The sequence below is a fragment of the Peromyscus maniculatus genome, chromosome 6, assembly GCF_049852395.1.
Source record: "Peromyscus maniculatus bairdii isolate BWxNUB_F1_BW_parent chromosome 6, HU_Pman_BW_mat_3.1, whole genome shotgun sequence".
Lineage (NCBI taxonomy): Eukaryota > Metazoa > Chordata > Mammalia > Rodentia > Cricetidae > Peromyscus > Peromyscus maniculatus.
The window spans coordinates 20,634,083-20,648,316 of NC_134857.1; the positions used below are offsets into that span (position 1 = coordinate 20,634,083).

At 38.2% G+C, this 14,234-nt stretch overlaps 2 protein-coding genes across 17 annotated transcripts in view; one reads left to right on the top strand and one right to left on the bottom strand.

Moving 5' to 3' along the window:
* The window catches only part of Hps3 (HPS3 biogenesis of lysosomal organelles complex 2 subunit 1), a 49,202-nt gene that overhangs the window by 28,292 nt on the left and 6,676 nt on the right, over nt 1–14,234 (top strand). For 11 of the 12 annotated variants that reach the window (XR_013052020.1, XR_001576227.3, XR_013052022.1 and 8 more), the window contains 7 exons: nt 455–563; nt 2,208–2,389; nt 3,605–3,782; nt 4,595–4,828; nt 6,167–6,352; nt 6,688–6,876; nt 8,428–8,535. Coding sequence is in view for 6 of the 12 variants with exons in the window: in XM_042278985.2 (XP_042134919.2) it covers nt 455–563; nt 2,208–2,389; nt 3,605–3,782; nt 4,595–4,828; nt 6,167–6,352; nt 6,688–6,876; nt 8,428–8,535 (1,186 nt within the window). In the remaining 6 variants the exon portion in view is untranslated. Of the gene's footprint in view, nt 1–454; nt 564–2,207; nt 2,390–3,604; nt 3,783–4,594; nt 4,829–6,166; nt 6,353–6,687; nt 6,877–8,427; nt 8,536–8,709; nt 12,616–14,234 lie in introns of those variants that run through there. The other variant, XM_042278987.2, reaches the window with a different exon arrangement.
* The window catches only part of Cp (ceruloplasmin), a 68,405-nt gene that overhangs the window by 8,398 nt on the left and 45,773 nt on the right, over nt 1–14,234 (bottom strand). For 2 of the 5 annotated variants that reach the window (XM_042278980.2, XM_076573997.1), the window contains one exon: nt 11,795–11,905. The exons of 1 other annotated variant lie outside the window; for it this stretch is intronic. In XM_042278980.2, the coding sequence (XP_042134914.1) occupies nt 11,796–11,905 (110 nt within the window). In that variant the 3' untranslated portion in view covers nt 11,795. Of the gene's footprint in view, nt 1–2,262; nt 6,389–11,794; nt 11,906–14,234 lie in introns of all 5 variants that reach the window. 2 more of the 5 variants (XR_006073077.2, XR_013052019.1) reach the window with 2 other exon arrangements.

The window sequence follows — 14,234 nt, forward strand, 5'->3', positions numbered from 1 at the left end:
TTATATTAAAGAAAATACATCACAGTAAAAGAGATAACACTTTAAGCCAACTCACAGGCTTATGTATCTTCAACATTTTTCCAGTGATATGAACATTTTACATGTTGTTTCTGTTAAGATTTTGTGGTCCATGGCATGCTGGACTCAAGGAAGCCACAATGAAGAGGGCCTGGACATGAGGATTTTCAAAACTGATAGGTCTGCATGCCTCTTTGGGGACCTTAGTCTTGGAGAATTGGAGGCAAGTTGGCTTACCAGTATATGACAGAATAGTAAATGCTATATACTTGTGAAGTGATGTGAACTTTGGAAAGTGACTATGTGTATAGCTAATTACCAAGGAAAAATTAAATGAAAGTGATGTAATACTTGTATTATTTTTACTGTACCCAATGTTTACAGGTGAGAACGGTAATTTATTAATAACATGTCTTGTCATTCTGATCCTTTTCAGTTCTAGAAAAGATGCCAGTGTTAGGAGCAGAATCCCTCCCATAGCCGAGGCTGGATGGAATCTGTATGTTGTGAATACAATTGCACCAGTTCAGCTATACAAAGAAATGGTACTGTTTCAGACATCATTTAGAGTGAAATTGAATGTGAAAGAGTGGTTCTAGACAGATGTTGCTCTTGTTATTGCCCAGCCTCTGCCCCTTGTATTTCACTAAGGAAACCTCAAAAGAGAAAAGCAAAATGGATTAAATCAATTATGCATTCCAGTTTGCTGCATCCAGACAGCTTCCAGGCTCCATCACAACAGTCAAGCATGTATCTTTCTTCACTTTGTTTTCACAGCTTCTGGCATTTAAGAGGCCACTTACACTCATCCTCCAGAGAGGACTACTGAACTAATTTAATCCATTGACTTTGAGTCCTAGTGTGCTGGTTGTTTTTTGTCAACATACTACAAACATTTACATAATCTGGGAAGAGGAAATCTTAATTGATTCCTTATCAGATTTCCTTATAGCTCTGTCTTAATTAATCATTGAGGTAAGAGGGCCACTGTCACTGTTAATGCCATTTTCTAGCCAGGTGGTCCAGGGTGATATAAGTAAGCATGTTGAGCAAGCCATGGGAGCAAGCCCAGAAGCAATGTTTCCCCATGGCTTCTGCTCCAGTTCCTGTTTCCATGCCTTGGCTTCCCTCAATATAGATTTTAAGCTTTATGCCAAATAAACCCTTTCCTCCTCCCAAGTTGTTTTTGATCAGTGTTTCATCATAGCAACAGTAGCCAAATTAAAGCACCTAACAAAGAACCAGGAAATGGAGGTGAAAAAACAAAAATCTCAGGTAATTATCTTCTGTCACACTCTTTCTTCCAAGTATAATAGGTTGTCCAGGTACAGTAGCTCCAGCAGCAGCCTGGTGAGGGGCCTAGAGTGGAATTCCTGTCGTTTTAAAATTCACAGCTCCCTATTCATCTCTGGCACTTAAAACACTTTTCTTTTAAATAATGTCAAGCTTAGATAAATTGAAGGAATGAGAAATATACAAAGAAAACCTTACAGCTAACACACAGATTGTAGTCTGCACACCTCCCAGTTTGCCCTCATATACTCCTGTACTTTCCCAACACAGTTATTTTCCTTGGTCCATTGAAAAGTAACTGTATACATCATAGCTTTTAACTTTAAATAATAAGATACACCTATATAACCACAGTAATCCATATGCTTCAAAAAATTTAATCTTGACACAATAGTTTATATAGTTTATAGTTTATATCCCACCCAGTTTAGTCAGTGGAGTCAGCCATGGCTTGATGGCTTTCCCACCAGTTCATTCTAGGATTGGGCAATATGCTTAATTATTGTGTCTTAGCTTACTTTAATCAGGAGGAGGAGAAGGAGAAGAATGCAGGCTGAGCAAGCCTAAGCAGTGATCCTTTCTGGTCCCTGTTTCTGTTCCTACCTCCTGGTTCCTTCCTCCAGGTTCCTTCCTTGTCTTTTGTTAGTGATGAACTGTGACCTGTAAGCCAAATAAACCCTTTCTTCCCCAAGTTGCCTTTGATGGTGGTGTTTTATCACAGTAATAAAAAGCAAACTAAGACAATATGCAACCACTTATTTACTTACTTTTAGTGTTTTATATACCTATATATTAATTTTATTAACAAAATGTAATGAAGTTCTTCAGCATGGAGACGGGGTAGGGAACTGTTGATCTTTCTTCAGCAACACTAGCTGTTTGTCTTTTTGTTTCAGGTAGACTACAGTAACACCTACAAGACTGTGAAAACCCAGAGCTGTATCCACTTACTCAGTGAGGCTCATCTGCTGGTAAGAGCTGCCCTGATGGATGGCAGTCAGCTGGAGCCTGCAGAGAAAGCAGAGCTCTTAGAAGCATTTAAAGAAAGCTGTGGGCACCTTGGAGACTGTTACAGCAGGTTGGTGAGACCTCTTAAGCTTTGTTACAGAATTTTACATGTAATTACCAGTTTTGTTTTGTTTTGTTTTGTTTTGTTTTGCTTTTTTTAATCTTTGGGAGTTGGTTCACTTTTTTCATTTATTTTACAAGCATTTGTTGAATGCATGCTATGTGTCAGGTACTGTGGTAGGCTTAAAGATACAAAATGAATATGACCTACCCAGTGTCTTGAAAGTGTCAAAGTTTGTTAGAGAAATAGTAAATCTACTACCAAACTTTTGAATATGGAAGGGTGGTTTTATTTATTTATTTACTTTTTATTTATTTTTTTACTTTATTTTTGTTTTCAGGACTTGAGGGGCATATAACCAGGAAAAAAGACCTGAGATAGCTTTGGTACTTGCTTCTTGTCTGTTAGCTTGAGGGAGAGGTGCCACTGGAACAGTCTGAGATCTTACTATTAGTAATCAGTGGTTTCTTGATGTCACAAAGAAATACTAAGGTCAATAGAGATTTTTGTTTCTGAGAATCATGTTTATAAAAGTTTTTGTAGACAGTTGTTTTACGGGCTTACTTAGCTCCTGTAAATGATTATAAGTAGACTATGCTGAACCATAAATGCCATTATTTTAGAGGCATATTAAATATTAAAATTCATGCTGGGTTGTCATGGTGCACACCTTTAATCCCAGGACTCAGGAGGCAGAGGTAGGTGAATCTCTGAGTTTGAGGCCAACCTGGTCTACCAAGTGAGTTACAGGACAGCCAGGGATACACAGAGAAACCCTGTCTTGAAAAACCAAAAATGAAAAACTAAAATTCACTTAATGAATGATTGCTATTCCACCTTTGTTGTGTTCAGGAAAAAAGAAACTGCAAATTGAAGTGAAATTATGAAATCAAACTATATGGTTACTAGTGGCAGGAGAAAAGCATTATGAGGCTTATTTCCTTGAAAGCATTATCTGTTTTATTATTAACTATGTTAAGTAGCTGGTTTAGAAATGAACATTTGCTTTTTTTTTTGAGTCTACCAGGTTGATCTCAGTCCTCGGGGGCGGCTTTGCCCTGGAGGAGGTGGGAATGGGGAGTGGACTGGGGGGAGGGGGAGGGGGGCAGGAGGGAGAAAACAAGAGAACACGTGGCTGATATATAGAACTGAATGGTATTGTAAAATAAAATAAAAGGAAAAAAAATAAACATTTGAAGCCCTTTAAAATTTCTCTCTCTTTAGGCTTGACACTGAGCAATCCCACCTCGCCTTACCATACTATAAGATGTCCGGTTTGTCTCTGTCTGAAGTTTTGGCCCGTGTGGACTGGACAGGAGAGAGTTCACAGAAATATGAGAGAGGATTAATATTTTATATTAATCATTCACTTTATGAAAACCTGGATGAAGAATTAAGTGAAGTGAATATAATTTCCTATACAGTTTCTGTTTTTAACTTTTCATTTTAATAATTTTTTAGTAAATAGTATTTAGAACTTAAGTTCCAAATATTTTCTTCTTTTTTTTTACACTAAAAAGAAATCAGTGTGCTCTTTTCTCCTTTAATGATTTTAGGATTATAGCTGGGAAAAGAGTTTAGGGGTCACCTTCTCATATTTCCTCAATATTCACCATGGAGATGTTATCTGTTGTGGTTGAGAACCTGCCCAATCATAGTGACATCTATTCTTGAAGTGAAGGACAGAACCAGGACCCTGCCTTCCTTTGCAGTATGATTTTTTTCACAACTCCATTTGACTTATTTTTCAAGTGTCCAAATGTCAAATGAGCCAGTGACCTGTTAAGACATTATTAAAGTTTATTTTTGTATTTTGTATTTTAAGCACAGTTGGAAATTGCAATACTGTCTACTTGGAGATTTCATGGGAAGTAAAATTTCTCTTGAGTTATATTATTGTATATATTTTGAACTAAGTTGTAGTTTTTAAATTGTAGATTTTTAAGTATAATAATATTTTCTCCTATGTGATTAAAATTAGAAATGTTGGTCACAAATTGGTATATATTTTTCAATGATTTTTTTTTCTTATTGCACCTCTGTAGACAGATCATGCCATCTCATTTCTAGTCTCCCAAATATTCTTATGAACACTGTTTCTCAATCATAACATTATATTGTTTATATACTGGCTTTACATGCATACATTCCTTTTGTTCTGATTATATTCTTCCTATTGGTTAACCTTTTATACTTTGTTCATATTCATCAAAGGAATTAGCAGCAAAAGTGGCTCAGATATTTCATGTGGCTGAGCCGAAGCAACTGCCTCATGTCCTCTGTAGTCCTTCTATGAAGAATATCAGTCCTTTAACTGCCTTGCATTATTTAAAGAATCTGGATACTTGTGAATTTTCACCAGTCTTAGTGACCTTGACCAAGGCAGCAGTGGCCTTGAAAATGGGAGATCTTGACATGTACAGAAATGAAATGAAGAGCCATTCAGAGGTATAGTACCATGCCTGGTGTTGAGCACAGTCTGAAAGAGGATTGAAGGTGGTCCCGAGGCATTTGGCTTTCTTCTGGCCTTGTACCTCAGGGCTTCTACTTTTTTTTTTTTTTAACTATTTTTTTTTTTTCTGAGATAAGATTTCTCTGTGTAACTGCCCAGGCTGTCCTGGAACATGCTCTGTATACCAGGTTGGGCTTAAACTCAGAGAGCTGCATGCCTCTGCCTCCCGAGTGCTGAGATTAAATGTGTGTGCCACCTGGCCTAGCTCATGGTTTCCTAGTAACAGATAACGGACAGTATTAGATGGGAACTAATCTAAGTGGGACTTTAGATCTGGCAAATGGAACAAAAAAATAAGATTGATAAATACCAAAAGTGGCTATTCAAAGATCTTTCATCATCTTAGTACCACATATATTCAGAATATTATGTTTGATACAGAAGAATATAAAAGCTGTGCCCAGAGTTGGCGATTAGAGTAGGTATAAGACACAGTGTGTTCCCTGAAAGCATAATAGGATAATGAGTTTTTTCAAGTATAGAAAGAAGGATATTAACTGCAAACCATATGAGTCTAAAGGTGCAAAAATGCTGTCCACTCAGAAAAAACCACAAGTGATGCCATGGAGTAGTGAATATTTAAATGGTACACCAAAGGAGGAAACAGAGGCCAAAGATGCTATTCATTTAAGGTGGGGGTGAGGGGATTATTTGTGTGCTTATGTCCCAGGCCTATTCTAAACTGCTTTCATGTATTACTTCATTTCATTCTTGTTTAGTGCTGAGATCAGTGTTGTCATAACTGTTACACACATGAGACCCCCTAAGACACAGAGCCGAAATAACTTGTCTGTGATTGCACAGTTGGTCAGCTTGAACAGGCAAGGTGACTTTAGAGCCTGGGCCGCCTTCTTATTGTTGCCTGCTTGGTCAAATGCTCACAGCATAAACAAGTTTTCTAAAACAGGAAAGATTATACCAGGAGACAATTTGCTATGAGAAGAAGTCAGCATTAGGGCATCTGCTTAAAAGAGCAGAGTTCTAAAAATCAGAGTTTTCTTTCCATAATTTTGAGAAGACTTAGGACATATATTCCGAATCTAAAACTCTTTACAAAAATGGAACATCTCTAAATTTAGTTATCTATTAGTAATTTATATAATACAGCTAATGGTATCCTTCTTGGGATAAGAGTTAGTTTTTGTGGCTAAAAAATAGAAATAAAATGTTAATAACTTTCCCCTAAATCATGAATGCATTAGGATGTATTATGAGATGAGTAAAGTTGATTTGTAATATATACTGCATTTTAACATTTCTTTTTTAATCTGAAGATGAAGCTGGTATATGGCTTCATTCTGGAACCTCGGCTGTTAATTCAACAGTGGAAAGGCCAGATTGCTCCTACTGAACTTGCAATTCACTTGAAGGAAACTCAGCCTGGATTGCTTGTGGCTTCAGTCCTGGGCTTACAGAAAAATGGTAAAATTGGAATTGAAGAAGCAGATTCTTTCTTTAAGGTTTGTCCAGTTGAAAATATAACTTTTCTGAACAACCTGATAGAAAACAAAGGAGAGTAGGAACTGAAGTGAATTTTCATTCATTATTGAAAAGACAGACTTCTGTATAATCAGTTTATAATGTAAACATACAGATTAAAAAGAATGTTTCTGCAGAAACTTCATGCACGCAACCTACAACCTGTTTCTTATTTTTAAAAAATATGTAACTTTGCTCTTGCCATGGCTGTCAAGCCATGACCACATGACCACATAAACTATATGACCACATGGTGGAGCAATAGCTCTGTTGTCCCATCTGGCTCAGCATTTATGTGGGGTACCCTGTTTTCAAGGTGCTGTGTGGAAAAGATGAAGACACAATTCCTCAGCTTTTGGTAGACTTCTGGGAAGCTCAGCTGGTAGCTTGTCTCCCAAACATGGTACTTCAGGAACTCTTCTTCAAGCTTACATCTCAGTACATCTGGAGGTTATCTAAGAGGCAGTGTCCTGATACCATACCATTGAGAACATCAGAGGATTTGGTAAGATAATGAAATAGTACCTTAAATGCATACATTACATGCTGCAATAATCTGTTCTTAGTTGTGTTTTATTTTTGAGAGAGAGAGAGAGAGAGAGAGAGAGAGAGAGAGCGCTAGCGCGCAAGCGAGCGCTGTGCATATGCACAGATGTGCAGATCCTAAAGGTCACTCTTGGGTGTTAGTCTCAGGAACTCTGTCCATTTCTTTTGCAACAGGGTCTCTAATTAGCCTGCAGGATATCAGTTAGGCTGTACTAACTAGCCAAAGAGCCCCAGGTATCTTCTGTTCTGCCTCCTCAACATTGAGTTTACAAATATGTACAGCCATACCTGACATTTTTCTAGGTTCTGGAAATCAAATTCAGGTTTTTATTCTTGTGAGGTAAACACATTACATACTGAGGCTCTCTTTCCAGCCCCTACCTTAATGTTTAATGCATAGAACGTACCTGAAGTTACCCATATCTTATGTATTTTCCCATTCTAAAGAACACCACCTGGGGCTGCTAACATGGCTTATCAGGTAAATGCTCTTTCTGCCAAGTCTTAGGACCTAAGTTCCATCCCTGAGATTCTCAGTGGAAGGAGAGAACTGACTCCTGAAAGTTGTTTTCTGATCCCTACATGTGCTTCATGGCACACACAAACATACACAAACATAAATAAATGAAAATTTAAAGACTACCGCCTAGAAGCCAGGTGTCATGGCTCATGCCTTTAGTCCTACCACTTGGGAGGCAGAGGCAGGTGAATCTCTGAGTTTCTGGCCAGCCTGGTGTACAAAGGGATTTCCAGGCCAGCCAGGGCTACACATGAGACCCTACCTGTCTCAGATTCTATACCCTCAAAATAAAGAATACTCCTGTTCCCTTTGCAGTGTACAGCATGTGAAGGGCTTTTCTTAGAACACTGCCACAGCTGTACTCGTCAGTGGAGGACTGAGTAAGAAAGGGGCCTCTGAGGAATTTTGGAAGGCCTGAGACCAGGGGCAGTAGCAATGTGCTTCCATCTCCTGTCAGAGCACACTTGGTTTCAATGTGTTGAAGGCAGCCATAGCAGTCCTTGTTTCCTATCCTTCTCTGCTTCCCTTTTTCAGCCCGGCTGTCATGACTGTGTGGCTACTGTGCAGTGACTGAAAAGGTCACCACTGTAATTTCTTGGATAAAGGATATCTGTGGGGATCATCCTGAGAACTTACAAGGATGTTTTGCCACCCCCAAAATAATGTAAATAAAAATTATTTCCACTCTAACAATTATCTTAATTATTAATTAATTATCTTAAGAACAGTGTTATTCTTTTTTTCTAGAAAGCATTTCTGTAGAATATTTTTAAATTTCAGAATATTAGAAAATGGTTATTGCAGGTTTTTGGTATGGAAGCAATGAAACTGCAGCCTTTTCCAGGGAAATACATTCTAAAAATCTTCCTTTTCCTAGGAGAGTTTGTAACTGAGTCTGAGATGTAGCAGAGGATTAATGAATGGGTGAAGAAATTATTTGTTTGTTTTGCTATTATGTTTGGCTTGTGATGCATTTCTGTAATGTTTCAGATAAATGCCTGCAGTCATTATGGCTTAGTCTATCCATGGGTTCATGTCTTAATGTCATCCGATTCCTTAGCTGATAAAAATTACACAGAAGACCTTTTGAAACTACAGGTAAATAAAAATGTCTCTTTTACTCTTTAAATATGTAATATGTTACAATATAATATGCAATTTAAATATGATGTGATATCACATGGCTTGCTAATTTAGAATATAGCTTTTGGTGGCAAAAAATCTATAGTTGATCACATTCAGCAGCTTTGGAATCCTGGCTTCTGTTTGTAGCTGCTGCTGGATGGGGCATCTGAGCTGAGAAGCTGGTAAATGGGTAAGCTGTGCAACTGTCCTCATTTTTAGGGTGTGCTTGAAAACAGCTGTGAGAAATAAAAGTGTACAAATATATAGGGATGTTTTGTGAGCATGAATTTTGTTTAATAATGGCTTAACACAAGTTAGACTTCTTACCCAAGCCACCACTACCATCTGTCTTATGAAAACTGTGTCAAAGAAGCAAGTTTATCTGACCCCAGAAGAGAATATTTCAAAAGAATTGTGGGACACAATTTATAGTATAGGAATTCATTCTATAACTATTTCTGCATGTGCTGTGGTAGGTCAGGCTGGGCTAAATGTGCATATCTTTTAATATTTTCTTTGGCCCAAAGACGGAATATAATTTTTGGCTTTCTTTTATTCGGTTTACTTGCTGTAGCTGGCCACATATAAAAATTAATATTTCATATTAGGAATTCTGAGTTTACAGATACTCTTGAAAAATGCAGGAATACTGACCACCTGTGCCTTCACTGCTCCTGAGGCCTGTTCTGACAGATGAAAGTAGCTCCTGTCTGAGCAGTGCACAGCCTGTCCGGTCTGCACCACCCTCATCTCCATGGCTTCCCATCTGGATGCTGAGGGCCTCATTGTATGTTTCCTTAAACCCAAACGGCCTTTATGCATTTTTGTTCTGCTTGATCCCTTTAAGCTTTTGGGTGTGAAATTCCTGATATAAAATTTGGGAATTGGTGTAAATGTGGTTATTATTGATTATAGAGCCTGCTGGTCAGTTGGGGATGGGCTAGAGAAGGAAAGCCAAGAGGCTAGATTGTTAGATTCAGACTCCAGACTGTGTGGCCTACATTCTTCTATTAAAATCATCAGAGTTGGGCATGGTGGTACATGCCTGTAATCCTAGCACCAAGGGGGTTGAGGCAGAAGGACCATGAATTCAAGTCTAGCCTTAGTTATTTAGTAGTTAACCACACAACAATACATCACCAAAGAAGAGTCTTTCACTGCCTCTTATCTCTAGTATCTGTGTGACACGGAAACTCCTGTGTTGGGTGCTTTATTTGTTCATTTTATAGCTACTGTCTGACGATGAGTTGTAAATGTGGTAGATAGCACTGGGTCTTGTCCTCCCAGAGCACACAGAATAGTGATATAGTTAAAATTGTAATTGTAATATGCTATGAAATTTCTACTGATAAAACTTCAAAACACATTCATAATCACAATCAAACAGTATAATTCAGTGATCATTTAAAATCCCTGTAAGCAACAAAAAATAGTTTTTGTTACTTAATCCATTCAATTAACCTCTATCTTTTGATTGAGAAATCGAAGCCAATACTTAAAGTTAGTAATTGAAAAGGATTTGGTGAGTGCTGTCATTTTGTTGTGTTTTTGTTTCATTTGTGTTTTTTGTCCTATTTGGTGTTTCTGTAGTAATGTCTTTGTTTGTTTTCTTTATGTGGCTTCTTGTATTTGCTTATCCTCTCTTCAGTCCAAAGTATTGCTTCCAGTATTCTTTGTGGGTCAGGCTTGGTGGGTAATAATTTTTTCACCTATTTATATCACGAAAGGTTTTTCTTTCTCCTTCATTATGGCAGATAGTTTTGTGGGGTAAAGTAGTCTGGTTTGGCAACTGTGGTATTTTGGAGAACATTGCACCAGGCTCTTTAGGCTTTCAAAGTCCCCATCAGCAATTATTTTTGCCTTTATATGTGACATGTGCTTTTTCCCCTGCAGCTTTGAGTGTCCTCTTTGTTCTGTATATTTAGTGTTTTAATTTGATGTTCCATGGGGAATTTCTTTTCTGGCCTTGGTTTGTGTTCTTTGTGCTTCTTATATCTGTATGGTTGTGTCTTTCCTTAGTTTGTTGAAAATCTGTTCTGTGGCATTAACTTAGGATTCTTCTCTCTTATCTATACCTGTGCTTCATAGATTTGGTCTTCTCACAATGCCCTCCAGTTTCTGCACATTCCTTTTACCCCTTTTTGGAAATTTTTATTGCTAAAAATGAAAATAAACTGACTAAACATTTCTAAATCTTTCCCCTAGTTATTCTTCTTTCTAGATTATCCATAGATCAGTCAATCTCAGTCACTAAGAAAAAGGACCATTGGAGCTTACAAAGGGTTTTTTATTTTTATTTTTATTTTTTGACTCTCATTTAGAAGTAGGATGCTCAGAATCACCTAAGAGTGTTTCCAAAATTGTGGCTCGCTCCCCATCCCTTGGTGGATTGATATGTTGGTCTGTTGTCCTCAGTTACTATAGGGGCATATTTGTATAAAAGTTAGTATAAAATCTACAAGTCCTTGATAGGTTAGAAGGCTATTATTTGAGAGAACACTGTGACTAGTAAATATCTTGCTCTCTGTGTCCTTGCCTGTAAAAGTAGAGAATCAGAAATTTGCCAAATCAGAGCTGAGGCAGAGGGATCTTGCAGGGAGAAAGCAATAAATAGTATGTACTAAGGGTGGAAAGAATTGATTTCCAGTAATTAAAAAAAAAAAAAAAATGAAGATGTCTAAGAAACCATCCCCAACAGTCTTTTACAGACTAACAGTAATCTTTGGGCCATTTTCAGTCAAGTGATAGAAGTTTTGTTGAGTACTTATCTATTTATTTGAGACAGTATCTCATTCTATAACCTGGCTGACCTGGAATTCACTGTGTCGCCCACATTGCCACCAAATTCTGGGCTCCTCAAGACTTCATCTCTCAGTGCTGGTTTTATAGGGTATGATGTGATATCTGGATAAGTGTTGTTTTGTGTTTCTTATTATACTGATTTTTAAATTCTTAACAATATAGCTAAAATGAAGCAAAATTTTACAAATAATCAATTTTTTGCTGTTTTGACTAGTTTCATTTCAGCTCTGGTTTGGTATCCATGCTTTTGCCTTTTCCTGCCACACCCATTATCCCATTTAATCAGGGGTCAGTAGAGAAGTAATCTGTGCCTCCTTCTGTGTTGGAAGATACTGTGTGTGGGAAAGTCTCACTTTATTTCATCTTTGCTATCTTACTGTCAGGAAATTATTCAGATAAATTATTTAGCTTGGTAAGAAAAGATACCAACCTTATTTTCTTGGCCAGTCCTTGGTGGAATAAAATATGTGGAATAAAATAATCATGCTGATTAAGAGTGTATAGTGGATGTTCCAGGTCATCCTGTAACTCTGAGAGTATGCTGTAGCAAAAGAACATACAGTGAAAGAAATTAAGCCATAAGTATATCTCTTAATAGGAAAAGGGAAATTTTTGATGGTAGAATAAAAAATGCTATAGAGTTATTCTTAAGAGTAACTAAGCTCATGCCTCTCAATAGTAGACTGGCATTTAATAGAGGGATGTGGAGAAGAAGGGGATGCTGAGATGAAGCCATATATACACAGCCAAGAAGAATGGATAGCTGAATTAAAAAACCATCAACAATTTCCAGAATTTAAAATCCTGAATCATGACAGGACACTAGTGGAATTCAGGTGTTTCTGGTACATGGACTGCTTTCACCCAATGTGAGGTTGAACTGTTGACCTTGTATACATCCTACTTCACAAATGAGTCTGTCAGATACGCTAAGCCTATAGGCTGAAGATGATGCCCCAACACTGCGGAGAAACCTCAGGTGACTGTACAGGCAGCTGGCTATTTCTGTCAACTCACAAATTTTTTGGAAGTTGCTTGCATGCACTTCCTGTTTTTATTTTTGTTAGCTAATATTACTTCCTTCTTGGGTCTCTGAGGGAGTTGAAGATTAGTTAGTTATAGTTGAAGTTTAATTAGGATAGAAAGTGAATTAGATACATTTTGGACTTACCAAAATAGGATAGATAATGGAATTATTTTCTCTGAATTTGTCAAATACAAATGGACTAGACATTGTTTAGGTATTATTACTTGTATATATTATTTATATTTATTAGTATTTATTACTTGTATATATTTTTATAGTTATTATACTTTTGTATATAGTTTTTCTTATGTTAGTCATAACCTTTTATAAAGTAAAAGTTTATTTTATAAAAAAAGTTAGTTATAAAGTAAAAACTAGTAAAGTTGCCTAAAAGGAAATACTAGTAAATTTATGAATATTAAAGTAATGCCTATGCCTGTCATTCAGTATGTGGTAGGTGGTATGTACAAATGACTAGGTTCTAAACAGTCACTTTAAAAGGAAAAAATACTATTTATTTGGGGGAGCAGTGAAATCACTGCCATGGTATATGTGTAACTCAGAGGAAAACTTGAGGTACTCACTTCTCTTCTTCTATCATCTGGTTCCCAGGGAATAAACTCAGTTCATCAAGCTTTGATGGCATGTTTGCTTACCTGTAGAGCCTTCTCCCCATCCTGCAATCACTTTAAAAATATATTCAGTTTTCTTTGTGGTTACTATTCTAGTTTGATCCTGTTGCTGTGACAAACATCATGACCAAAAGCAACTTGGAGAGGAGAGGAGAGGGGAGGGGAGGGGAGGGGAGGGGAGGGGAGGGGGGGAGAGGGGGGAGGGGAGGGGAGGGGAGGGGGGAGGGGGGAGGGGAGGCAAGGGGAGAGGAGAGGAGAGGGGAGGAGGGGGAGGGGGGAGGGGAGGGAAGGGGAGAGGAGAGGAGAGGGGGGGAGGGGAGGGAAGGGGAGAGGAGAGGAGAGGGGAGGAGAGGGGAGGAGGGGGAGGGGGGAGGGGAGGGAAGGGGAGAGGAGAGGAGAGGAGAGGAGAGGGGAGGAGAAGGGAGGAGGGGGAGGGGGGAGGGGAGGGAAGGGGAGAGGAGAGGAGAGGAGAGGAGAGGAGAGGAGAGAGAAGGAGAGGGGAGGAGAGGGGAGGGTTTATTTGGTTTATACTTCCAGGTCATAGTGCATCACTATGCAGGAGCTCAGCAGGAGCCTGAAGGCAGGACCGCCTGCTGTCCTATGCAGCATTACCTCCAACCAGGATACTCACAGCCAAGGAAGCATAGCAGAAACCATGATGGATTTTGCTCACTAATTTATCCTACACTGTCAATGTTTAGCTGGCTTTCTTATACAGCCCAGGATCGATTGCCTAGGGAATAGTGTTGCTCACAGTGAACTAGAACCTTCCCCATCAATTAACAATAAAGACATTACCTCATAGGCATATTACAGATCAAACTAATAAAAGCAGTTAATCCATTGAGACTTGTGTGTGGCACAATGACAGGTGACAGTTACACCCCCACCCCTGTACCCCCATACATTTTACATGCTCGTCATTGAAATTTTGGAAAAGACAAGGAAGTGTTAAAAGAAAACAAAACAAACAGGGCTTTGTCCCACCCCGTCATTTGCTGAGCTAATCTCTGCTTCAAACTGCAGTACTCTTCCAGAGATCTTCCTATAAAGTTTTGTACACTGTGTGGATTTTACAACATTGGTCATGCTCTGTGAACAATTTTACCTTAAGACATTTTGGCTCAGTTTGGTCATAATTATTTTCCTCCTTAACTGTCTTTTGGAAATATAATTTTGGCAATTCTATCATGTTCTGTGAAATATGTGTC